Here is a 26350-nt window from a genome sequence, read left to right on the forward strand (position 1 = left end):
TTGGCCAAATCATGCCATGAGCGCTCGGCATACGAAGAAAATGAAACCAATTGTCGAACCCAACCTGCAAGGTCCGGGACTGCACCAGGAAACCAGGGGGAAGCTGCACCATAAAGAAGAATATAGATGAGAAAAGGTAAAGGAAACATAACAAATAATCAAACGTTATCGGTGAAGTTTTACTTACGCTTCATGTTCCATTATTCGGGGAATGGCATCTTCTCGGCGGGGATTAAATCGTAGGTTCTGACTCGGACAAATCGGCACATCCATCCTCGGTCCTTGTCCTCGTCTATGTTCGAGAATAGCACCTTCGTGGCCCAGCGCTGAAGCCTTATCAGTTCGCCCCGATAAAGACGGGGACTGTATAGCCTAATGAGATGATCGAGGGTGAAAGACATCCCCTCGATCTTGCTCGAGAAGAATCGGAGCAAAGTGACAATGCGCCAAAAAGAGGGGTAGATCTAGCCTAGGGTTACCCGGTATTGGCCGCAGAAGTCGATTATGACAATATCGACGGAGCCCAGTGTGAAAGGGTAAATATACACACTTAAGAACCCTTTCACATGAGTGGTGATGTCCTCTTCGGGAGTAGGAATCACCACCTCTTTATTCTCCCAGTGGCAATCCTTTTTCACCTGCTCAAGATCGCCTTCGGATATCGAACAGATGTATCTAGACATGGGCTCGCATCGGCCGAGAACCAAAGAGGGTTTTTCGACTTTAAAGTTGGAAGTAAGTTCACATGGTCCGGGGATGCACTCTTCGATACGTGGCTCCGCCGGTGTCTTGTCACCGGCCGGCCGCGATGAGGAGGCTTTTTCTCCTTGAGGAACGGTCTTTGATATTTTTGTCATTGCTATATGAGGTTTAAGGAAGAAGAAGGTGGAATTTGTGTTTTAATAAGAGATTGGTAAACGGAAACTGGCAAAATTGATGAACTTGAAGAAGATAGAAGAGCTTTTGAAGATTAGAAGAAGTTTGAAAGTAAAGTTTGAGAAGATTATGAAGGTGGTCTATTTATAATAGCCACTTTGACGATTTGAAAGCACTGGTGGCCGACCACTAACTGGCGTTAATTAATAATTTTGGGAACTGTACATACGCGACGCTTCAGTCGCTTCAGTCGCTTACGTCACGATATTGACGTCATAATTGATTGAGGTATTAAATCGAAGTCTCGAATTCATTTTCTTCTCGTTACACTCCGAAAAATGAGGGGACTATCTGTTTACGGTCATAATCGGGCATACCCGATTTCGGCGGCAGGGGAGTGCCTCGAGGGTAACCTCGTAATAGATCGAGCTCGAGCTCGAATATAGAACGTCGAGCCTGGAGATCGAAGTGTTCATTGAGATTAAGGCCAGCAACAATCGAGATCAAGCATGACTGAGTTCGAGTAAGTCGTAATAACAGAATGGCGAGATGTCAGCAATCGGTCGAAGATCACGGCGAAAATCCCGGAACATATCAAATCAAAGCGGTTATTAGTGTCAATCATGGGGTCTATTTTCGTTATTAGAGTTGTACCATAATTAGGTTTCATCTACTATATAAAGAGGAGTTCCAATCATTTGTAAGGCATTATCATTATTCACTGATAAGAATATACATATACGATACTTTCTTTGTCTTACTTATTGTTCATCACTACTTGTTCTATCCTATATTGTTCATAGTAACTAACCTCGAGACTATCTTGAATCAAGGTCGAGGCATCGTTTGTAGACCGGTTTGATTTATTTTATTGTCCAAGTTATCTATTTAATTCGTCGTTTATCAATTGGTGCTGGTTTAAATCACATATCCTTAAAACCACAATATAAGTTTAATTGTTACTCAATTTTTAGGGTAAACATTAGTACAGGATAGGAGGTTCTTACTTGAATTAAGATAATTGTCTTTTAAATGATGGAATACTTTGGTAAGGGTAATTTTATTTTAGAGATGTCACTGAGCAAGTGCAAATATTGACAAGGCTAACTTTACCCTATCTTTTACTAGAAGTTGAGGAAACTAAGTAGAAAAAAATCAGAAAGTACTAGTCTCTTCATTGAATTTATAGAAACAAGATTGGGGAACATTACAAATGGCAAGAAAACATATAACAAGAGAAAGAGATGATTTTGGAATTTTGCAGAAAATTAAGAAGAGACATATTTGTATTTGTCTGGTTGATTAAATAGTACTGATAGGGGAACAAATGGGGGCGGAGTTAGCCTTCGGCCTAAGGGTTCTGGACTTCTGACATAACACAGTAGCTTTGATTCAGAATTTTATTTGTGTTAAAAATTTATTATATATATATATATATATATATATATATATATATATATATATAAAATAAAAAAAATCATCTAGAACCCAGTAAAATGTACTTTCTAGAATTTAGAATCTATAAACTCAAAATCTTGATTTGGCCTCTGGGCACAGAGAACGGAAAAAAATAGAAAAGGAGAAGAAACAATAGAAAATAACTACACTATACCATGAAAGAGCCGGGAATATTGCCATTTTTGCACAAAGAAAAAGAAAGGAAATAACTGAAAGAAAGGAAAAGAAAATAAGGAGGAAAAAAGGAAGAAAAAGAAAAATTAATGAAAGAAAAGAGAAACAACGATAGAAGAAAAAGAGTAAGAAATAAGACGGAACATGCCTAATTGATTCCGTTGTTGATGGCTTCTGCAAATCCTGGAGTTAAAAGAAATAACGAAGAAAAAGTAGACGAGAAAAGGGTGAATTTCACTTGTATTTATTAAGAAAAGGATTAACTATCTTTGGAAGGCAATAAAACCCCCGATGAGGTAAAACTAGAGAAAATATAACATTATTATGATAACAATAAAATAGATTAAAAAGTTGAAATCTAATATATTTGGATTTGACGATATATTAATATACATTTCTAATATTCGGATATCAAAAAGAATTATTTAGGTCTATTATGATCGCGCGAAGCGCAAAGAAATTCACTAGTTTATTATAAACTAAAATTATTTTAAAATATTATTTTTATAGTTATCTTTTATATTTTATAGAAAAATAAATATTTATAGTATATACTACCATTGAGGCATGAAATGCACTATTTATGTTTTTCTTTTCTCTTTCTTTCAATTAACACAAGATTCTCTCTCAGATTTTTTCTTCTTTCTCTATCTCTTCGAGCAACTCAGGCCCTAGTATTGATAGCCGACGAGAAAGAAGAATCTCTCTCTTCGAGCAACTCAAGATACACGCCCTAGTATTGATGGCCGACGAGACATTAGAATAGAGTAGAAGGCAGCCACGAAACAGAATAGAGTGAATTTTTCGAACGGAAAGGAGCAATGTGATGAACTCTTATCATAAATTTATTGTACGGATCCGACGAATTTTCTTCTCTTCTTGGCCGGAAAACACTATCTCCGACGAACTTTCTTCTCTTCTTTGCTATTTAGTCACATATAATGATACAAATACATTGTACTATGTACAAATTCACTCAAACGCATTGTATTTTATATAAATATATATTTTTTTGCATGAATTTATGTATTTCGAAGATCTGTATTTTTTTAATATAGCTGAATACACTAGTATTCATCCATATTGTACATACATTATGCATGAATACATGATATAAACATTGAAATACATTGAATACAAATATTAAAATAGAGCAGAATATAAACAGTGAATACATTTAATTTTAAAATACAGTGAAATACAGTAAAATATACTGAATACAAATAGAAACACAGTGAATACAACCAATGAAATATATTGAATACAACAGTAATAACATGTATTAGGAATAACTAAAATACTGTTAATACAAATATATTTGAATACACTGAATATAAAAAAGCGGATACAGTAAATACAAACATTGAATCTGATGAATGCAACAATAAAAAAAAATATTGAAACACACTAAATACAAAAGTTAAATATAACAATTATATACAACTGAAAAATTATTCTAATTAATTGGGTTGATAATGATGCATGTTATAATTGATTTTGTTGAGTTATATTATGAGTTTATCACGCTAATTGATTATTTTCGTTATTAGGCAGCTGGACATACCTATTTTTAAGGTGATTGCAGTTACTGTATTCATGAATACATGGCGTGAATACATGTGAATACATGTGCGTACAACTGGACTACCCTAATTTTAGGCATTTTTTGAATAATAGTTAGCTATAGTTATAGGACTGAATAATAGTTATAGGAAATAATTGTAGCTATAGAAAGTAATTATGTATATGATAGCTATAGAAATTTAATAGCCACAAAAAAATTGTGATTTCTGAAAATTATTCTTTTAATGATTACATTAGATTATGGTAATAATGCAACTTTTAATGGACTCCATGATCAATGTTTCATCTTGACAGTTACTCAATACGAGAGAACCAGAATGCCCACGAGTTTCCATGAGAACACCCACAAAAAAAAAAAAAAAGGCAAAGGGCCAAATATACCTCTCTATTTTTAAAAATAGTCTAAAAATATCATTCGTTATACTATTGGGTTATTTATATCCCTGCAGTCATACTTTGGGTTCAAATATACCCCTCATTTAAACGAAGGGACACGTGTCATCGTCTTGTTGGTCAATTCTAAATCTCTTAATTAATTAAAAAGATCAATTACTCATACCCGAAAAATATATTTTCTTTTTGCAAAAACTGGAAAAAACTATTTATTTATTTTTTATTAAAAACTGAAAAAAACAAAAAAAAATTCCCTTTTAAAAAACTGAAAAATATTTTCTAAAATAATATATTTGTAAAAACTTGAAAAAAAAATTTCTAAAGAAATTAAAAACTGAAAAAAATGAAATATTTTTAACTAAAAACTGAAAATAAAATATTTGTTTTTTCAGTTTTTACAAAAACATTGCTTTAGAAAATTACTTTTTATTTTTTTTCATTTTTTACAAAAATATTGTTTTAGAATCAGCTTTTTTAAAGCAGTTTTTTCCAGTTTTTACAAAAAAAAAAAATTGCTTTAAAAAATTGATTTTCAGCTCTCTTTTTTCAGTTTTTACAAAAATATTGTTTTAGAAAATATTTTTCAGTTTTTTCTAAAGCAGTGTTTTTTGTAAAAACTGGAAAAAAAAATATTTTCGTTTTTTTCAGTTTTTAGTAAAAATAATTTCAGTTTTTTCTATTTTTACAAAAAAAAATTGCTTTAAAAAATTATTTTTCGGATATGGGTAATGAGTCTTTTAATTAATTAGGAGATATTTAGAATTGACCAACAGGACGATGACACATGTCACTCCGTTTAAATGAGGGGTATATTTGAATCCAAAGTATAACTGCAGGGGTATAGATAACCCAATAGTATAACGAGGTTTATTTTTAGACCATTTTCGAAAGTAGGGGGGAGATATTTGGTCCTTTGCCGGAAAAAAAGGGATTGTTACACAAATAACCCGTCAGATTAAATGTTTACTTTTTCTATCAGATATACAAAGATTATACACAATTTATATATATATATATATATATATATATATATATATATATATATATATATATATCCACCGACTATTTTTAATTCAAATGATTAAGTTACAACTATTTGGGTTAATTAACTAATCCAACAGTTGGCATAAAAATCAACATCCGTTATTGTGTTTGAAGAAAAATTGGAACGATTAGGCAGAAGTGGTTGGAAAACACGCAACCCAGTTCACATAGAAATCGACATCCTTTATTATGATTGAAAAAAGAAATGGGACGATTAGGTAGATGTTGTAATCACATTCTTTTCGAATTAATGTGCAGGAACTTGCACTCATCATACTAGATATCTGTAAGCTTTGTTCCGCAAGTCCATTCTAAGAAAAGAGGCCAAATCCAACCTATGAGAGAAGAACTACGCATAGAACCCACCCTATGATGAAAAGAAATAACAGAGAATTATGAGCTCTTTTCCCTTGTCCGATAAAGAAGTGTTTAGATATAGAGATTGCATATCAATCCACGTGGCCTCCATCCAGTAACTTGAATACTGCAAAAAACAAAAAGGGCTGCCAGCAAGGTGGATATAGCATCTATTTTTTCAGAACCCACAGGCTATTTTTCTAAAACACATAGCTGTACACCATAATACAGACTTGTTTCACCTATCAAGGGAATAAAACACACGTTCACTAACTGTAGAACGTGATTCAATTGATCTTTCCCCATCAAACCGTTATAGCACAGGAATAGAAGTCATTCAATCTTCACTCTTAGTATGGCACACAATTGCAAGCTCTTCAAGCTCAAGTTACTAACGGCAGTGTAAGTACCGAAAAGATACTGCAACAGGAAAATGAACTAAAATACAAACTCAGATTCTCCAAGCCTTTCGGTAACATTGACATGCTACGGACTTAAATTTGCCAGCCACAACCAGAACACAGCAAATGATTAATTCAAAAAGGTCACTATCTTCCACATCAACAGAGTTCCAACTAGCAAAATAGCTGAGAAGAAATCGATTCCCAAATAGCTGCTCACTCACTACATTCCATGCGACGCAAAACAACTAAGTTGAATATATAATCAAAACATGAGTAAAAGGTATCACTGAGAAACAAGGTATCAAAACTTTAAACCAGCTTCCAAATTCGTACAGGTAACGTTGTCTTCCAAAGTTAAAAGACCAATAAGGGAACAGATCAAACATGCTAAACTGTTATACTAACAAGAACAAAAAGCAGGCTTGGCACCCTCACAATTCATCATGCTCACTTCTTTGACTTCTTAGATCCCCTGCAATGACAAGTTCTCATCAAATGTAGTTTCAACAAAGCTCTAGAAAAACTAACAGTAATATATTTGCAGTTGACTTACTGAGCTGGTTGGGCTGGTGCGGCAGCAGCCGGAGCTGCAGGTTGAACTGGCCTCTCTCCTGGTCCCTGAGAAATGGAGAAAAAACAAGCTCAACTCCTAAGCACTTACTATTTAAAAGAGGATAAAATTCCATAAGCAAATGCTACATGTCCTAGAAACACAAACTTTTTAGGAGCAGAGCACTGTGAAAATAAGCCTTCCTCATAGATTAAAATTAGCTTTGAGCTCAAATTAATACCTGTGCCAAACGCTCCTCCCTCCTAGCAAACTTTCTTTCCCTGCTAGCTTTGTTCTTTGCCCTCCTGGCCTCAAATTGGTCGGACAAGGTCTTTTCTCTAGCCTTTTCAGCCTTTGTTTTATGGATATTTTCCATCAGCACACGCTTGTTCTTGAAAACATTACCCTTCACCTTCATGTACATGTCATGATACATGTGTCTGTCAATCTTCTTTGACTCCCTGTACTTACGAAGCAAACGCCTAAGGACTCTCATTCTCCTCATCCAAAGCACCTTTGTGGGCAGTCTAGCCTCCCTGGTACCTTTGCGCTTACCTGAGAGCTCATCAAGCAATTTTACCCAGCAATTGTTCATCAGACTTACAAAAAAAAATCAGAAATACAGGATTAAAAATAAAAGTGACATATTCAAACAAAAAATGCTACAAAATAACTCCTCACAAAAATACTAAGTACAGCTTTGTACTCCCTCAATCTCATTTTTATAGTCAACATTCTTCTCCAAATACCACCCCCTAATTACATTCTTCTTTAATTTGAATTGAAAATTTAAAAGTAAACTAAAAAAGGGAAACCAATGTTCGAAGTTAGATTGAAAGTTAACTGACTCAACCCTAAAGAATTGAATTATGTCATATAAAATTAACCAAAGTAACATTAAACAAGCTAGTATCAGATGTCAGGACTAGGAGAGTACCGTATCCAGAGTGACGGCCCTTCCTCTTGGCCTCCTTCATTCTGCGAGCACGAGATCTTGAGTGAATTTTGGTTGGCTTCCTGATGATGAAACCATCTTTCACCAATTTTCTGATATTTTGGCCTGCACCAAACGTAAATGAAGGGAACAATTATTCAGATATTACCACAGGAAACATGTGTCACAATAACATAGGAAAAGCAAGATAAGGATTATAAATGACCAGCTAAAGCTCGGACATTTAGCTAGTTACAGCTACATATTCAATTTTCCTAGTTTTTTTTTTTTACCGACGGTGGTGTACGGGCCAGCTTACGTGCAACTCGACTATCCCACCAAGTAATTGCTACCTACTCCATGTGCAGGTGTTGATTGAGTAATCATAAATATCATTTGTCCTAACTAAACATTAGACAAAGAAGCAAATAATAGTAAAGCGGCTCTATCACATTTCCATCTCAAGGTCCAAACACTCTTGACTAAGCCACATTAAACAAGCTAAGAAAACGACAACGTCAGCAAAATAATGTGTCGCATACCCTATCCACATCTGCCAATAATGCCGATCAACTACACCTCTAGTCAGGGGATACACCAGAATTTTTTTAAGTGGTATCGAAATTTATAGAAAAACGAGAATAATAACTTTAATTATTATATTTTTAGACAAGAAATAGTCTTAGTCTATTGGTTTTGTTGAGTCTGAAGTAGAAATGGTCGTGACTTCAATTCTACTTCATCACAATTTTTAACCACAGAGGCTCTCTTAAATATTTGCAAAAAAATTGTGCTAGTTAGGTTTGAGCCTTTGAACTATTGGAGCAAAATCAAGGACAAAATCAATGAAACAAGAGACAATTTATGTCAAGTGATGTCATTTTTTTCTACTTATGCCTTTCCTCACAGTATTAATACATATATTTAGTACAAAATTTCGACAAAGCGGTGTAACTATAAGCGTGCATCCGCCCCTGCCTCTAGTTGCAATATGCTAAATGAATCATTTATCCCCAAAGCTAGCGGAGAGTTCAGCATAATTATATTAGGATTCAAGTTATACACACTGGTGTAAACTGATAGCAGCTCAGTTACCATTTTAATCAGATTATCAAATAATGATTATCAATATATTTAACTGTAATTACCTGTTGTATAAACATTTCAGACTGTTAACCCTACAACAACCATCCTTCTTCATCAAGCCTGAGCACAGGCTATTTGTGAAGCTCAAATCTAATTATCATCACTCGGAAAAACTCATCATTTAACGTGAAAAAGCAAACAATTAATATGCTAGTCTCACGACTCTCGCAGCTTTTTCGTTGACAAAGTCTAAAGTTGATCCAAAAAGTAAATTGATAACATTACTAACATAATCTAGGGTTCACTGGAGCTAAACTGATCAAAATCTGCTATAAATATTTTAAGAAAGCAGAAGCTAACTAGAGATTAAAGAGATCAAATAAACAAAGAGATAGATAAAAGAGAAACATACGGGAATTGGCCATGGAGATTTCGTTGCCCTCATTAGGATCGAGCCAAACTTTGCCTCTTCCACACTTGAGGACACTAGCGGCGAGCCGCTTCTGTAGCTTCAGCGAAACCATTTTCTTCTCTTCAGCGAAGCTGCGAACAAAGGAGAAATGAACTGCAGTGGAGAGAAGACGCTTTTATACTCTTGCCCTAGGGTTTTTCGGAAGGGGCTTATTTGTCCTTTTATCTTTGCTAGGAAATGGGCCGGCCCATTTAGAATTTTGTGGCTCAAGTCCGATGGACCTCTTAATAATGAAGATTGGATGAAGACCGGAAAATCTCAAAGAAGACATAGCATGGGCTTAGTTTTCGAACTGATAATTGAAAAATAAATAGTAGTATTTATAAGAGAAATTTTCAAAAATGACTATTGTTTAGTGGCTATTAACTTCTTATAGCTACCATATACATAATTACTTTCCGTAGCTACCTTTCAGTTGTTATGGTAATGTATTTCGGTGTACTTGAGCTACTGTATTCATGAATACAATAGCAAAAATCAGCTAAAAACCAGGGCAGTCCAGCTGTCAGCCGTTGTATTCACATATATTCATACCATGTATTCATGAATACAACATAATAATAGGTCTCTTCAGTTGTTTAATAATGGAAAGCTGCTAATTTAACGGGATACACTCTAATTTAACGGGATACACTCCTAATATAACTCGCCTAAATCAATTATAACACACAACATTATCAATCTAATTAATGAGAAGATTTATCAGACGCTAAACACCAAAAAATAGAGCATTCTTCAGAGTTTCAGTCCTTTTTTTTCTTATACAATTCGAGTTTTTTTTTCTAACATTGTTCGAGGTTTTGCTTGGAATTGATACGAGTATCTACAGAAATACTTTGATATTCGATTTTCTGTATATGAATACATCATGTATTTATGCCGGATACAAGCTGTAATAGTAATCTACTGCCTGCATATTTCATAATAAACCTAGTACTTGTATTCTGTTGTATCTAACTGTTGTGTTCAATGTATTCAAGTTTATTTTTATATTCACAATATTTTATTTATTTCTAATACATGGTATTACTGCTTTATTGAGTATATTTCATTAGTTGTATTCATTGATTTTCTATTTGTATTGAGAGTATTTTACTGTATTTTATTGTATTGTTGTTTTAAATACATATGGATATAGTTAGGTTGAAAATACAGATGAATACAGTTAGATTGAATGTATAACTAATTGATGAATAATATCAAAATGATAGAACTAACAATGTATTTAAAAATATTATTTTATGAACTCAAATACATATAAATACATCTAAATACAACAGTCAAAAATTACTGTACAAAATAAAAAAAATCAGTGTATGCCTTATCGAATACATATAAATACATCTAAATACAAGAAGAGAAATTCACTGTACAAACTAAAAATCAATGTATGCGGACCCGAATACATATAAATACATCTACAATTAGGGTCATTGCGTATTTTTGTCCTTTCGGCTTCAATGGTTGCTGTTGAACGTGCAAATACAATTCTATTGTTATATGTGAATGGTTTAACCCATTTTCCCAAACTAAATCGTAATCTCATTAGCCGCTGCCACCCTCTCATATGTCCTTTCCTCTTGCATGTCAACATTCAAAATCAATTCAGATACGAACAGACCATGTTTGCTCCACTTTGGGAAAAGATACAACTCATATTAGAAACTTTGATCAAGACATTTTGAAACTCTTGTTAACACAGATGAAATCCAGCAAATCGAGATATAGGGTTTGAGAACAATCTAGAGAGAGAACCTGCAAATAAAGGAGAATCGTGGTTCAACAATGGGGAAGACAATGGCGTTGTGAGAGAGAGAGATTGTGTAGAGAGAAATAAGATACGGTAATTTTGGGAGAGAATAAACTGAAAGAATGAGAGAAAAATATTAGACAACGTATTTAATGGCTTAACGGTATGAAGTGGCCATAAATACATATTTTGCTATAAAAACTAAAGGTAGAATACACACACAAACACTTTAACTATCACATAAATTCCACTTGAATACCTCAACTAAGCTATTTTCTACCAGAACACTTTTACTATACCTTTACTGCACCATTTTAACACGTCCGACCTGACATGCCAATAACGTGAATATCACTGCTTTTGAGCGCGTGAACAATAAAAATATGCTGACAAAAACTATTTCAACGGTACAATACAAACGGTAAAATACACCATTTTCCCATAATATAATTAAACCCTCATCCCCTTTTACCAGCCCTAGTTCTTCACCATTCACCCTAAAAATCCAGCCCTATTTCTTCACCCTTTCTTAATTTTTAGTTTAAAAATTCTATTCTTCTCTCCAAATTGAAAGTAGTCTCGATGTTTGTGTTTGAATCTTGGCTTAAGCTCTCAATTATGTCTCTCACACCAAGAGTCGATTCATGTCGTTGTAGTCATGAATGCCAATTGAAAACTTTATGGTCTCCATCTAATCCTGGAAGGAGGTTCTATGGATGCAAAATTAAAAACGTAAGTGATAATTAACTACAATTAATTATTTTTGCTATGTTCCCGATTTTAGTTTGAATGATTTTTTTTTGAAGGATAAAGGTAGATGTAATTATTTTAGGTAGGTTGACGACGAGTTTCCTAGCCAAGCGAATAAGGTTATTTGGGGTTTACTTAACAGGGTCAAATCTTTTGAAGAAGAAAGGGCTCGAGCAAGAATATGGAGGAAGAAATTGGCTTCTATTATAGTAATAATGCTAATTATTTGGGTTTGCTACTATGTCATCGATCGTTGAAGTTGTTGTGGTTTTACTGGTGGTTAGAGTAGTTGCTATATTTTGTGTCTTAGCTGCTGTATTTTGTGTTTGTAATGGTGGTTGATATATTTTGGGTGTATCTAGTTTGTTTGAATGTAATTGTGGCATGTGGCCTTATTTCAATGAAATAAAGAATTTTTCTGCAATTGCCTTTTATGTATTAGTTCAAATATGAAATTCAAAGTGCTAAAATGTTAAAGTTGTAACATGAACTCAACCGATATGTTATAACAAACAACCATCGCAGCCTACCATCCTCCATATTTACCAAGCACATACAGTCCAACTTATGCAACAAAAAAAAACACTGCAATTGCATTCATAACTGATGCAAAAGGCTGCTGATGCTACTAACTGAATGCTTTAAATTGAATGCTTTAAACTGAATGCTTCATAAAAGCACATACATGAATGCTTTAAACTGAGGCTAGCAATAGCATTTAAATTACATTCACAACTAAAGTGTTTACAACACCAGTCACAATTTCAAACAACTAAAGTGTTTACATCTTAAAGTAGTGCCAACTAGTGACCCAAAAAAGACACAATAATCAATCCAAGTCTGGATACTTAGCAAAAGACATGAACTCAAACTCAAAATAGTATAATCCTAACACAACTATAGCGCTGGAGGGGCTGGACTTGCAACTGAAGAGGGAGTTGATGAAGATCCAATTTGGTTTCTTGCACTTAGTTGTTATTGCTAGAAAGTAGTTATAGCATATCTGCCTTTAAACTTAAGCCCAGGAGGTTTAAAACTAAGATCAATATTGACTGCACTGGTATCCTTCACAACCTTAGTCCCATATGATACAACTCTTTCACCTGAACTACCAAGCTGAAATTAACATAAAAACATATAGATTAGTCATAAAAATGGTAGTAATAATAAGTTGAAGTTATGAATAGACAGTTCTTACATTAATGACAATCATTCCAGTTGTAAGGTTGGTGTAACATCCAAAACCAATATTTATTGGCCTTTTCTGTTCATGGGATGGTGGTGCAGATTCAGCACCTCTTCCCCTTGTTCTTTTAACCCAAACAGTAAGTTTTCTACAAGCAGTTGCTGGAGGTGCATTTGAAAATGCACCCCTGCCAAATCTAGTGATGGTTCCCCTTCCTCTGCCATTGCTTATATTAGTTGCTGTAGATTCTTGAGTTGCTTGACTTCCTTGGCTTTGTTGAGTTGCTTGAGTTGACTGTCTACTTGCAGACTCTCCAATTTCACCCTAAAAAAATTCCAATTATAACACATATAAGTTAGCATTTGAAGTGAATAAAAAGGTGAAAAATATTACAACTTACCCTTGACTGGCATGTAAACCTGTTATGGCCTGCTTGATGACATTTTGAACATGTCATCTTAACTCTTTACTTAAAGAGCTTGCCATACTTCTTTTTCTTAGGCTCATTCTTGGCCTTTCTTCTTTTCTTTTGGGGCCTGCCTGGCATTGGCTTTGGTGCAGGAAGCTCAATTACCATGCTATTAGTGTCAGACCACATCTTCATGTTGGGGATTGGTTCAAGAAAGTATTGATATGCCTTGAGAAATGTCTCATTTCTATACCAGTAATCCACATAATTATATGGTTCTTCTTCTTGGTGATAGATTGCACATATTGCGTGTGCACAAGGGATCCCTCTTAACTGCCAGGATCTACAACTGCATGTTCTTCTCCTCAAGTTCACTATATATCTGTATTCATATCATCAACCTCAAACCCATTAGTTCCAAACCACAAAACTTTGCATTTCCTCAAAACTCCTTATTTTCTTTTAGAATCACCCTTGACATAGGAGAAATGTTTGTAATCCAAGTCTCTGCAAACTTTATCATATCAACATGTCTCTTAACTACTTTATATTTAATGTCCTCTAACATGCTAATAATAGACTTGTGCCTAGGTGCCAATATCCAAAAATTAAAGGTCTGACGCATATTATTTTCTACAATATCACATTTGGAGTGTTCTAGGAAAAAAAGCTCTGCAGCAATACTCTTTGTTATACTTCAATAAGCTTTCACATATACCTTTTCCAAGCTTTCCCAAAGTAGTCAGTTCTTCTTTCAACTTTACCTCAAAACTAGCCTTAGAACATCTCCAAAATTGCTTTCTCATCTCCTCACCTCTCCATGTTTTTGACCAGTTAGACCATATGTGCCTAGAACACATTCGATGCTCACAAGTTGGTAGTAACTCTTGAATGCTTGGTACCAATCCCTACAAATTTAAAACTAAAAGTAGAAATGACTAAGAAAGTTAAAACAGAAAGTTGAGATGAAGTAGTAAGTTAAAACATAATGTAGAGATGAAGTAAAATACCTTTTGCATATCAGACATAACTGTTAATCCAGCTCCATCTCCTAACTCCAAATCAGATATTAAGTTGTTTATAAACTAACTCCAATATGCTTTTGACTCATTGTCTATCACATCCCATGCAATGTGATACATTTGTTGATTCCTATTTTTCCTAATAGCTACCAACAATTCACCCTTACATGCTCCCTTTAGAAAACACCCATCAAATCTAATAATCTTTCTGCATCCTTCCAACCAACCTTTCTTCAATGCATCAAAGCAGACATAGATATATTTAAATAGATTCTTTCCAGACTCTGAAGTTCTGTCAGTTTTGACCAAGCAAGTGCTGCCAGGATTGGTTTATGTAATAATATCAGCATAGTCACATAATCTAGCAAAGTCCATCTTCCAATCCCCCAAAAACTTCCTAAGAACTATCTGTTTTGCCCTGTAACAGATGGTTCTACCAATATATAAACCCAATTTGTTTCTAACCAATTCTTGTATTTCCCAGATCCTAATATAGGGCTGAGAAGTGATCCTATCTCTGAATTTGTTTACAATATACTTAGAATTACAAAGCTTGTTCTTGTTCATTAGAGTGCACTTGTGAATAGGATGATACTTCTTAACTATAAAATTCCCCGAATCCCTGTCAAGACTTGCAAATAACTCCCACTGGCAAATCTTAGATTTACATTTCACCCTCACCCTAGTTGGCTCATTAGGTTTGAGTTTCAAATGTGCATGGTATTCAATAGCATAGTCAGTCACTGCCTTCCTAAATTGATTGACATTCTCAAATATCATGCCAAGTTCAAAAATAGCCACAACACAGTCTGGATCATATCTTAACTTTGTACTCTTCCTTCTACTTGGCAAATCAACACCAATTTCAGCTTCTACATCTAGCTCATCATCAGAATTATCACTACCTATATCAGAACTATCAACATAGTCCTCATCCCCCTAATTTACTAGCATATTTGTCTGCCTTGTTCTTGCCGATGTCTTCAAAACCTCTATCTATTTTTCCTTCTCCTATAGGTACTTCTACATGAACAGTTGGTTTTTTCCTTCTTCTAACCTTTAGCTTTGCTCTCTTTTCATTCCTGACAGTTATCAACTCTTCATCAGCATCACTATCATCTTCTTCTGGTACAACATCAAAATCTGAGTTACTACTACTCTCCAGATCTGAAATAGCACCACCAAGATCTGTAACATCACCTTCTACAACCTCTTTCCTCCCCACACCACTTAAATCAACAGAAACATCTTCCCTAACAACCCCCTCCCCCCCCCACACACACACTATTTAAATCAGCAGCAACATCTTCCCTAACAACCTCCTCCCTCATTACACCATTTAAATCAGCAGCAACATCTTTCCGTACTTCAGTTTAAGCAACAGCATCTTCCCTCACTTTAGTTTCAGCATCAACATCTTCCCTCACTTTATTTTCAGCAGAAATATCTTGCCTCTCTTCTATGTTTGTTTCCCCAGATGCACCATTCACTTCAGTTACACATATTTCTGGACCACCAATAAGTCCAGTAGGTGCCACATGATCTACTAACTCAGGGTCTAGAATAATATGCTGAATATATAAATGTATCTAATCTCCTTTTTTCTAGGTGACACACAATATTAAATAACTGTGCATCACTATCCACATAGATAAAATTTTTATTTTTCGGGTCTTGGTAATAGAAGCCATCCACTGTAGCATATCCCATTTTTTTGTGTAATATAATAGTTCTAGAATTGAAAAGTGATCTTCGTCAATATCAGCGATTAACGCCTCTTGTTTTCCCACATATTTCAAGTTATGGTCAAGAATAAAGTTACCACCATGGTGAAAATTAACAGCAATAAAGTGTGACATCACTGTTTTTAATATTCCTAAAATCCTTTTAAAAAAACCCTAATTGTGGTCCCAAATCGGTCCCAACTGACACAGAAGCTCACCACTAAAATGACTACAATACAAAATACTAAAAAGGCTTACCCTTTCAGCACTTCAATTAGGAGTATCAAGCGGCACTTCAACATTTCAGCACTTCGATTGATGATGGTTCTTCAAGCACATAAGGTAAATCGAATAAATATCAACCTATAGCACTGATTACCACTGAATATCGAACGAAAACGAAGCAGAATCAATGGACATGCATCGCTTTGGACGGATTTTACTGAAATCGAATTTGGGACTTAGGTTTTTTTTGGGTCGTTTGTCTTCAGGAATGTGTAAAAATGAGAGGGTTATTAGGAAGAGAGTAATTATATTTGATTTTATCCGGCAAAGAAGTCTATGTGGTATTATAAAAAAAATTCATTGATTACATTATCTATGATGGCAACGCGTAATAACACGCGTGAAATATTTTTATAAGCTCAGGTCAGGCGTGTTAAAATGGTGCAGTAAAGGTATAGTAAAAGTGTTCCGGTGAAAAATTGCTTAGTTGAGGTGTTCAAGTGGAATTTCTATGATAGTTAAAGTGTCTATCTATGTATTCTGCCAAAACTAAAAGGTAGCTATAGAAAATAATATTTTAAAATAGTTTTTTTTTAATAATAAATAGGATGTAAAGCTTTGTTATAGGAGGTAAAATTTTCTATTTATAAAGTCATTAAAAATAACTATTATTTTATGGGAAGATTAAATCTGGACAATAATACATTTAGCAAACACGAAAAAATTTCAGCATAATATGTTGAATTATGAAACTTTTGCGTATAAAACTCTAGCACATTGTATTGAAGTTCAAACTTCAAAGATACTTTGTATGCAAATTTCAACATATTATGCTGGAGTTTAACTTGTAAAAGTTCAAAGTCCACTGTATTATGCTGAAATTCACATACAGGATATTTTAAAGGCAGAATAGCCTAACAAACACTTCTACTTATTTGCATTTGTCATCCCGGTCTCTATACTCAATAAAATTTTACCCGAATACTTATAATCATTCAAAGTCAGTATTTTAAACCCCTTTGACGTCGCGTGTCTCTCAATCACATGATGCTAGAGTCCACATCATATAAAATATGCCACATCACCTTTTTTTTTAATTTTACATGAAAAAAGAAATAATACTTCTATCTTTTTTCTTTTTCTAACTTTTTCTTTATTTTTCTTTCTTCTCTACCATCACCTTCTCCATCACTGTCATCTTGGCCACTAGAGAACACCATGAACACTCTCCCTAAATACCTTATCTATACCATTTTTCTTCTTCTCCAAAACATATCAGGCTAGCCATAGTAGCAACCTAATTATGTTACTCATTTCTTATTTTCGACAATCTTCATTTCTTCACTCATCACTTCCCATCCATCTTCACGATTTCACTAATAATAAAAAATAAAGATTTCTATCAATCAAATTGCACGATTTTGTACTGAAACAAGTATTTACAAAGCAAAAAACAATGGCAAACAAAGAAATAACTGGATCATGCAAAAGAAAATCAGATCTATCAAAGATATTTTGAAAAGAAAAAGAAAAAGAAATGAAAAAGGGGCTGGGGAAAGAACGAGAAGGGAACAAAAAAAGAAATGGAGCAAGGGCTTGGGGAAGAAAGATAAGGGAAGCAAAAGAAAAAGAAATTGAATGGGAAAAGGGCTTGGGGAAGACGGGAAGGGGGAGGGAGATAAAGAGAAAAATAAACAGGGGAGGGAGTGGGATAAAATCGAGAAAGAAACTTATGTTTTTTAATTTTTTTTAATTTTTTTCCTTTTTCTTTTAATTATTTTTATTTTAAATTTTTATAATCACGCTCCTTGTACGTGTGAAATATATGCATTTTGTACAACTCAGCAATTAAGTTGCCACATATGCATGGTCAATGGTCAGAGGGGTTCAAAATACTGACTTTGAACAACTATAAGTGTTTTGATGAAACTTCCTTGACTAAAGGACCGGGATGACAAACACGAACAAGTACAAGTATTTACTAGGCTATTCTCCCTACTTTAAACTCCAACATATTATGTTGAAATTTCATCAGTGGCGAGGCACATGCACCAAAGGGGTGTCAACCGACACCCCTTCGCCGAAAAATTACACTATATAGCTCGATAATATTTTTTAAAATATATATATATACTATATAATGACACCCCTTGACTTCTTGGTGAGTTTGTTTCTTTATATTTTGGCTCTCCTTAAAGAAAATATTGGTTCCACCACTGAATTCCATATATAAAAAGTTCGAACTTAACATATTATGCTGGAATTTATTCGAAGTTTGACTTATGATATTTTTGTTCAAATTTTATTACCGCATGAAAAAGTGGCTAAATTTATACTAATATCAAAATAGTACCTAATTTTCAATTAGCAGTTATAAATCAGGTTAATATGAATTTCTCCCCGTTATTGTTAACGATAGTGTACTTGCCAATTTGTAGGCGTTGGACAAACTCATAGGGTACTTAACACCACGGGTATACAGATAATGTTGCCTACTAAAATTTAGCAGTCTTTATAAAATTTTTGTCAAAACTGAAAAACGTGAATTGCAATATGGATTTAGAATGTGTTAGGAAAAAGCCAATCTCGTTGACTCTTCGTTAACATTACATTTTACTAGCACATGTATCAAATGATTTTGTCTGTCAAGATTTAGTAATATTTCAGTTTTTATAAGAACTGAGATTTTTTTTTTGTTAGTGTTAGGTTGAAAAACAGTTTTGGCGAAAAATATATTAAAAAAATAAATAATCTAAAATGAGTTTTTGAAACAATCGTCACCATAATCATTTGACAAATGAATGTGACACTTTTTAATTTTTTAGGGTCTGTTTGGAAAGTCACCCTTTAATTGGAATTGGTGTAATTACTAGGGTAGTAATTACATAACCTAGTAATTACGATGACCTGTTTGTTTGTCATAACGTAATTACAATGTAATTACAATCGTACTGTTTGGTTGCACAAGTGTAATTACACAGTTAAATTAAATTTTAAATGAAATAATTATCAAAACTTAAAAAGTTAATATAATAAATATACTCCCATAAATGATATTAGATTTAGTACTTAAGATGCATATTTTTTTCTTGAATATACATTATTAGTAATCATATATTTATAACTAATATTGTAAAAATAATTTTATATAAATAAATTCCAAATTAATAATATTTAGTTTAATTAAGTATAAAAACTAAAAATATACATTTTGTAAGAACATCATGAAATGCGTTTTTGATATAATAAATTAATATTTATATATATAATATCAGAACTGTCACGACCCAAAATCTCACATGTCGTGATGGCGCATATCTCAATACTAGGCAAGTCGAATATCTCAATAAACCACCATATCTTTTAAATTTGAAAACAAAATAATTAAATTCAGAGGAAGAAATCTCACAATTTCAAATCTAGCACTCTCAAAACCCGGTGTCACTGAGTACATGAGCATCTAATATGAATACAATGTCTGATTTGATAAAAACCACTGTCTGAAAGTATAGAACAATACAATAACTGAAGGAAAGAGAGACAAGGTCAGCAGACGCCAAACAACTACCTTGATAGTCTCCAACTGATAGTTCTCTGAAATCTAACAATCTCCGTGTCCGAAAGCACCTGGATTTGCACACGAGGTGCAGAGTGTAGTATGAGTACAACTAACTCAATAAGTAACAAGACTAACCTCTGGGCGGAAAGCAATGACGAGCTCCACAGGTACAATCTAGTATAAATAATGGTACAAAATGTAGATATGCTTTGAGATTTAACAGTTAAACTCAGTACAAGTGAAATAGATCAACACTGCATGATATGAAGAATATGACATCTCAGTAGAAAGACCTCATGTAAATATTGGTCACAAATTATCCGGTCACTCGATACTGTTTATGGCCAATCCAGCCCAGGGGTGTTCCAACCAGTATATAAATACACATCGACTGACAGTCAGTCACCCAGTACCGTATAAGGCCAGTCCAGCCCTGAGATAATTTATCCCCAAATATAAATGATACGAACAAGATCCATGTTAAGATAAACTCATTACAATACAAATAAGTAAGGCAAATCCACGCCCTGGGAAAATACATCCCAAATATATATATAAGTAGTAAGTAAGGCAAGTCCATGCCCTGAGAAGTCCATCCCGAATATCGATGATCATCTACGCTCACTGGGGATGTGTACAGACTCCGGATGGGCTCCTTCAGCCCAAACGTAATACAAAGCCAATATGGCCTACTGCAGGCGGACAGTCCCGATCCGTATAATAACAAAGCCTATAAGGCCTGCTGCAGGCGGGCAACCCCGATCCAAAAATAGTAAAGCCTATAAGTCCTGCTGCAGGCGGGCAGCCCCGATCCATATAATAGTAAAGCCTATAAGGCCTGCTGCAGGCAGGCAGCCCCGATCCATATAATAATAATGTATAAAGCCATTATGGTATGCTGCGTTACGCGGCTCAATCCCATAAATATCCTCACAATGGACAATTATTACCGAGTGTGAAATATATATTTTTGAATAATGAATTCAACAACAACACGACCCCATGGGTCCCAAAATATTTGCACGTAGCCTAAACATGATCTTTAATAGGAGCCTCAGCTCAATTTCTCTAACACGTGTGGCATGTTCAGATAATAACATGATTCTTTAACCTACAACTGCACGAGATTTATTCAAGACACAATTTATATGGTGTACGTCCACATGTTCGTCCCCTATCGTGAGTGTCACCTTCAAATAATTTATATCGTACCAAATTCGGGGATTCATACCCTTAGAACCAAGTTTAGAAGTGTTACTTACCTCAAATCGTGTAAATTCTTTACTCCGCTATGCCTTTGCCTCGTGAATTGGTCTCCAAATGCCTTGAATCTAGCCACAACTAATTTGATTCAGTCAATAAAAATTATTGGAATTAATTCCATAAGAAAATATTAATTTGCAATAAAAATCCAAAAATTAGCTCAAAATTTACCCGTGGGACCTACGTCTTGGAACCCAACAAAAGTTATAAAATTCGGAAACCATTCAACCACGAGTCTAACCATACTAATTTTACCAAAATTCGATCTCAACTCGACCTCCAAATCTTCAAATCTTATTTTCAAATCCATAGGTTCAAACCCCCGATTTACACCTCAAAAATATGTAATCTAGTCGGATTATTCGATGATAATTCAATATTATGGAGTAGAAATGATCACAAGTGACTTACCTCAAGTTTTCCTTGAATTCTCTCTCAAAATCGCCCCAAAAACCGTGCTTGAAGGTCCAAAAATGGAAAAACTCGGAACCCCTCTGTTTTTAACATTCTGTCCAGGATTTTTGCACCCGCGGTGATTTCTTCGCACCTGCGGTCTTCGCACCAATGATGATTTCTTCGCGCCTGCGGTATTCGCACCGCGATAATTTCTTCGCGCTTGCGGTCTTCGTACCCGCGGCAAAATTTTTCGCACCCACATCGCCTAGCCAGCCCATGCATTTTCCGCTTCCGCGACTAATTTTTTGCATCCGCGAGCTCGCACCTGCGGCCCCTTTTCGCGCAGGTGCGATCACAGCAGCAGCCTAGCTGCTTCATCTCCTCCTCCTCCAAATTCGATCCGTTAAGCATCCGAAACTCACCCGAGGCCCTCGGGACCACGTCCGAACATACCAACAAGTTCCATAATATAACATGGAGCTATTCGAGGCCTCAAATCATATCAAACAATATCAAAACGATGAATCGCACCTCAAATCAAAATCTATGAACTTTGAACTTTCAAATTCTATATCTTGTGCCGAAACATATCAAATCAATCCGGAATGATTTCAAATTTTGCACACAAGTCATAAATGACATAACGAAGCTATTCAAATTTTCAGAATCAGATTTCGACCCCGATATCGAAAAGTCACCCCCCGGTCAAACTTCTCAAAATTCAACTTTCACCATTTCAAGCTTAATTCCACTACAGACCTTCAAATAATTTTTCGGACACACTCCTAAGTCCAAAATCATTATACGGAGCTATTGAAATCATAAAAATTTAAATCCGAGGTCGTTTACATATAAGTCAATATCCGGTCAACTATTTCAACTTAAGCTTCCAACATGAAAGTTCATTCTTCCAAGCTAACTCCGAAATACCTTAAAACCAAAACGGATAATTCACACAAGTCATAATACCTCGTAGGAAGTTATTCAAGACTTCAAATAGTTGAAAGGAGTGTAAATGCTCAAAATGACCGGTCGGGTCGTTACAAGAACATCATTTAAATATTTGACAAAACTAATCTATCAATTCTAACTAAAAAATGAACAACACGCAATTTGAAATAACAAGTCAATATTGCTAAAACAAGTAAATTGGAACCATAAATATAACACAATTTCAAAATTCAATAAAATAAAATAAAATAGTTTAACATATGTCAAAATTCCAACATAATAAAAATAAATTTTATTATATGCCAAGTTTGTTAATGACTCATTATTTCTAATATTAGGAGGTGTAGTTTTAAAAACTAGAATAATAACGCATTTACGCTAAAAGAAGAAAATAAAACAAATAAGAAATAGAATATACGAGCAATAACATGAAATCACAAGAAGAGTTAAGAAATAAAAGATAAATAATATACAAAAAAATATATTTTAAAAATACAAATAAATTAAAAAGTAAACAATAAAAATACAAAGAAATTAAAATAATAGAAATAAAAAGTTATAAAGAAAATAAATTAAAATAAAAACAAAAATGAAAGAAATTTAAAAGTAATCTTATAATTACACTGTGTAATTACCACTAATTCCCCTCCCCCTCCCCCCTCCTCCCCCTGAGAATATGAGAGTGTAATTACATCTCTTCAATTATATCAAATTTCATGTTAACCAAGTAATTAATTGACCAGACAAACATGTCAAACTATATAATTACACCAAATTACACTCAAATCCAATTTCTAGGTGGTTTTCCGAACATGCCCTTAATCAATTTTGTAAATCACAATTTGACATTGTGGCGGTAAAGCACAACGGCAACTATCCCTTTCAACTAAAAACACGTCATATTTCGATGGGATTAATTATTTTTCAAATCAACTAGTCTTTTGTTACGTGCGTTGCGCGTGTACTTAATCTTCATGAATATAAAACATTAAAAGATCACATAACTATTATATTAAAAATTATATTTAAGTTATATATATATATTAAAAGTTAAAATGTAAGTTTTTGAAAATAATAACTGTTGATCCAATTTTAACTAACTTAATAAAGAAAGAAATCATATCCCATAGAGGTTATGTATCATCTCAGTACATATATATTCAACTTAAAAGCATTGACAGATAAAAACTTTTAATAATTTTTGGATACATCTCTGATTTGTATAAACGATTATTTTTCGGGAGGTTTAATTTCTTGAACAACAAATCCTCTTTTTTCTTTGTGATAAATAATATTTGGCTTTGTTCAAATTTTTGTGCGGAATGAGATAATAGAAGGAGAATTAGTATGCACAAACTTGTGGACATAAATTAAGAGATCATGGAATATTGAAAAGATAAAAATGTTGTATATGGTAAAATATATTCATATTAAATCGCATAATAAAGCAACACGTGGAGTCGAAGGAAGATGGAAAGCGAAGCAAATGGCAGTCGAGTCCGAGGACATCAATCTCGTTTGTTCCCGAAGGGAGTATTGCTCATAAAGACAAAATAAATGTCTGCCACCCGGTAACATTTAATGGAGAATATTCTATAGCATTAAGTACATAACCTGTTGCAGAAAATATGACATTCATGGCCTGCCGTTACACATTCTTCACTGGCCCCCATAATTGCCATTTAAGAGGGGCTTGATCCTAGGACCTTGTTCTCTAGGTACAACTATAAATAGTGAGCTCAGCAGCTATTGTAAGGGAGGAAGTTTCTGACAAACTTATGCTATATACTGTTCAAAGCTCAATAATATTTTATCTTCTTGCTTATTAATATCGTTACTACTGCCTCCGGAAGCTCTGCTCTCGGAACCATGATTTCTGTTGTCTTATCTCAATTTCAATGCTAAGTCTTACATTCTTGTTTAATTTATTTATAATTTTGGGATCAAATCGATTCACTTGTCTATAAATAACGTACAAATTCAACGGTACCGTTTTATGGGTAAATAGTTTGGCGCCCACCGTGGGGCTTAGACAATTGTGAATTGAGTTGACCCTTGCATCTATTACTAAGTTTGTTTGATTCTTTGTTCTTAGGAAAATCATAGAAAATGGCAGACAACGATGTCAACGTCGCACACAATATTGAGGCCCAAGGAAATCAACCTCAGCACGAAGATTCGATCAGTGATACTCGCAAAGAGGGGGATGAGGCCACGCCGGTCCATGGCCGGCAATATCCACGACATGTTCGAGAGGCAACTCCTAATGATGCTGAAGACAAGCACGTCGATGAAATAGTAAGGATCCTGAGGGAGCAACAAAAGCCTATTATGGACCACCTCTCATGACATGATCAGGTCATGACAGAGTTGAGGCAAGCGTTGTCAGGTGCTTCCAACAACGTAAATAGACGAGGTCCAGTTCCTCCCGGTGCTCCCGCAAACCAAACAACACAGAGGGTCGACAACAACACCCCGAGGGGCGAAGTTGGCTTCGACAGGGCCGGGGGAATAGTAGCGGATCTGGTAACAAAAATGGGAATGATCCCTTTAAAACCGAACTCATGCGGTTTATAAGGAAAATAAATGCCCGAATAGATCAAATTTCGGGTACAGCACTAGTATTGAAAGGACCGAACTCAAAGAAATACACCCAGTTGCCGTTCAAACCAAGCGCGACACCAGAATTGATCCCGAAGCAGTTCAAGGTGCCAAATGTGCTGAAGTATGATGAAACTTCGGATCCTCAGGATCACATCACCACCTATACAACGGCGATGAAAGGGAACAATTTAGCTCCGCACGAGATTGAGTCAGTCTTACTGAAGAAATTTGGGGAGGCCCTCACGAAGGGGGCCTTGACATGGTATTCGCTCTTACCCGAACACTCAATAGATTCCTTCGAGATGCTCACGGATTCTTTTATCAAAGCCCATGTTGGGGCCAGAAAGGTACAGGCTCGAAAAGCTGACATATTCAGGATTGCACAAGGAGAGTCTGAATTGCTGCGGGAGTTCGTGACCAGATTCCAGAAAGAAAGGATGTTGCTACCAGCCGTACCGAACGAAGGGGCAACTGAAACATTTACTAAAGAGCTGAATCCGAGAAGTTTCGATGCTTCACGGAAGTTGAAAGAGAGTCTGCTTGAATTCCAGGCAACAACATGGGCGGATGTTCACAACCGGTAAGAGTCAAACATAAGAATTGAGGATGATCAGCTCCATTTTCGAGCATCAAACAAGGGTCGAGACCGGGAGAAGAATAAAGAGAAATCAAAGGATGATTTCGACACAGATCGACGGTCTTCCAGAGGTCGGTTTTTGCCCTAGGTCGAAGGATGCGTTAGAGGTTTCCGATCGGCGGATAGATTCGTTTCCGATAGGAGAGCTGATCACGGTCGGAATAACAGATCATTGCTGGACAAGGAGATATCGGGTTCCCGGGATTCCTCCTACCCCAGGCTATCCAAATACAACTTCAACGTCAGTGTAGTGGAACTAGTGTCGGCTATGAGGAATATTAAGGAGGCACGGTTACCGAAGCCAATGAGATCTGATCCTAGTCAGAGGGATCCTAATTTGTGGTGCGAATACCATGGGACCAACAACCACTAGACAAGGGACTAACCGACATTTGCGCGGGGAGGTGGCGATATTGCTGAAGAATGGCATCTCAGAGAATTCTTAAGCGATCGGGCTAAAAACAACTACGGTCGCGATCGTGATAATGCAGAACCTTTGAAAGCAGGAGAAAGTCCTCATCATTTGACGATCAACATGATTT

At 35.0% G+C, this 26350-nt stretch overlaps 1 protein-coding gene across 1 annotated transcript in view; it reads right to left on the reverse strand.

Moving 5' to 3' along the window:
* Nucleotides 1-6573: 6573 nt before the first annotated feature.
* LOC104114059 (large ribosomal subunit protein eL19y) overlaps nt 6574-26350 on the reverse strand; it is an 88192-nt gene continuing 68415 nt past the window's right edge. The window contains exons 2-6 of the mRNA XM_070196492.1: nt 9273-9387; nt 7778-7900; nt 7082-7395; nt 6844-6908; nt 6574-6762 (exon numbers count right to left, since the gene is read on the reverse strand). Of these exons, the coding sequence (XP_070052593.1) occupies nt 6738-6762; nt 6844-6908; nt 7082-7395; nt 7778-7900; nt 9273-9384 (639 nt within the window). The 5' untranslated portion in view covers nt 9385-9387 and the 3' untranslated portion in view covers nt 6574-6737. The remainder of the gene's footprint in view (nt 6763-6843; nt 6909-7081; nt 7396-7777; nt 7901-9272; nt 9388-26350) is intronic.

Source organism: Nicotiana tomentosiformis, chromosome 2 (assembly GCF_000390325.3).
Source record: "Nicotiana tomentosiformis chromosome 2, ASM39032v3, whole genome shotgun sequence".
Classification (NCBI taxonomy): domain Eukaryota; kingdom Viridiplantae; phylum Streptophyta; class Magnoliopsida; order Solanales; family Solanaceae; genus Nicotiana; species Nicotiana tomentosiformis.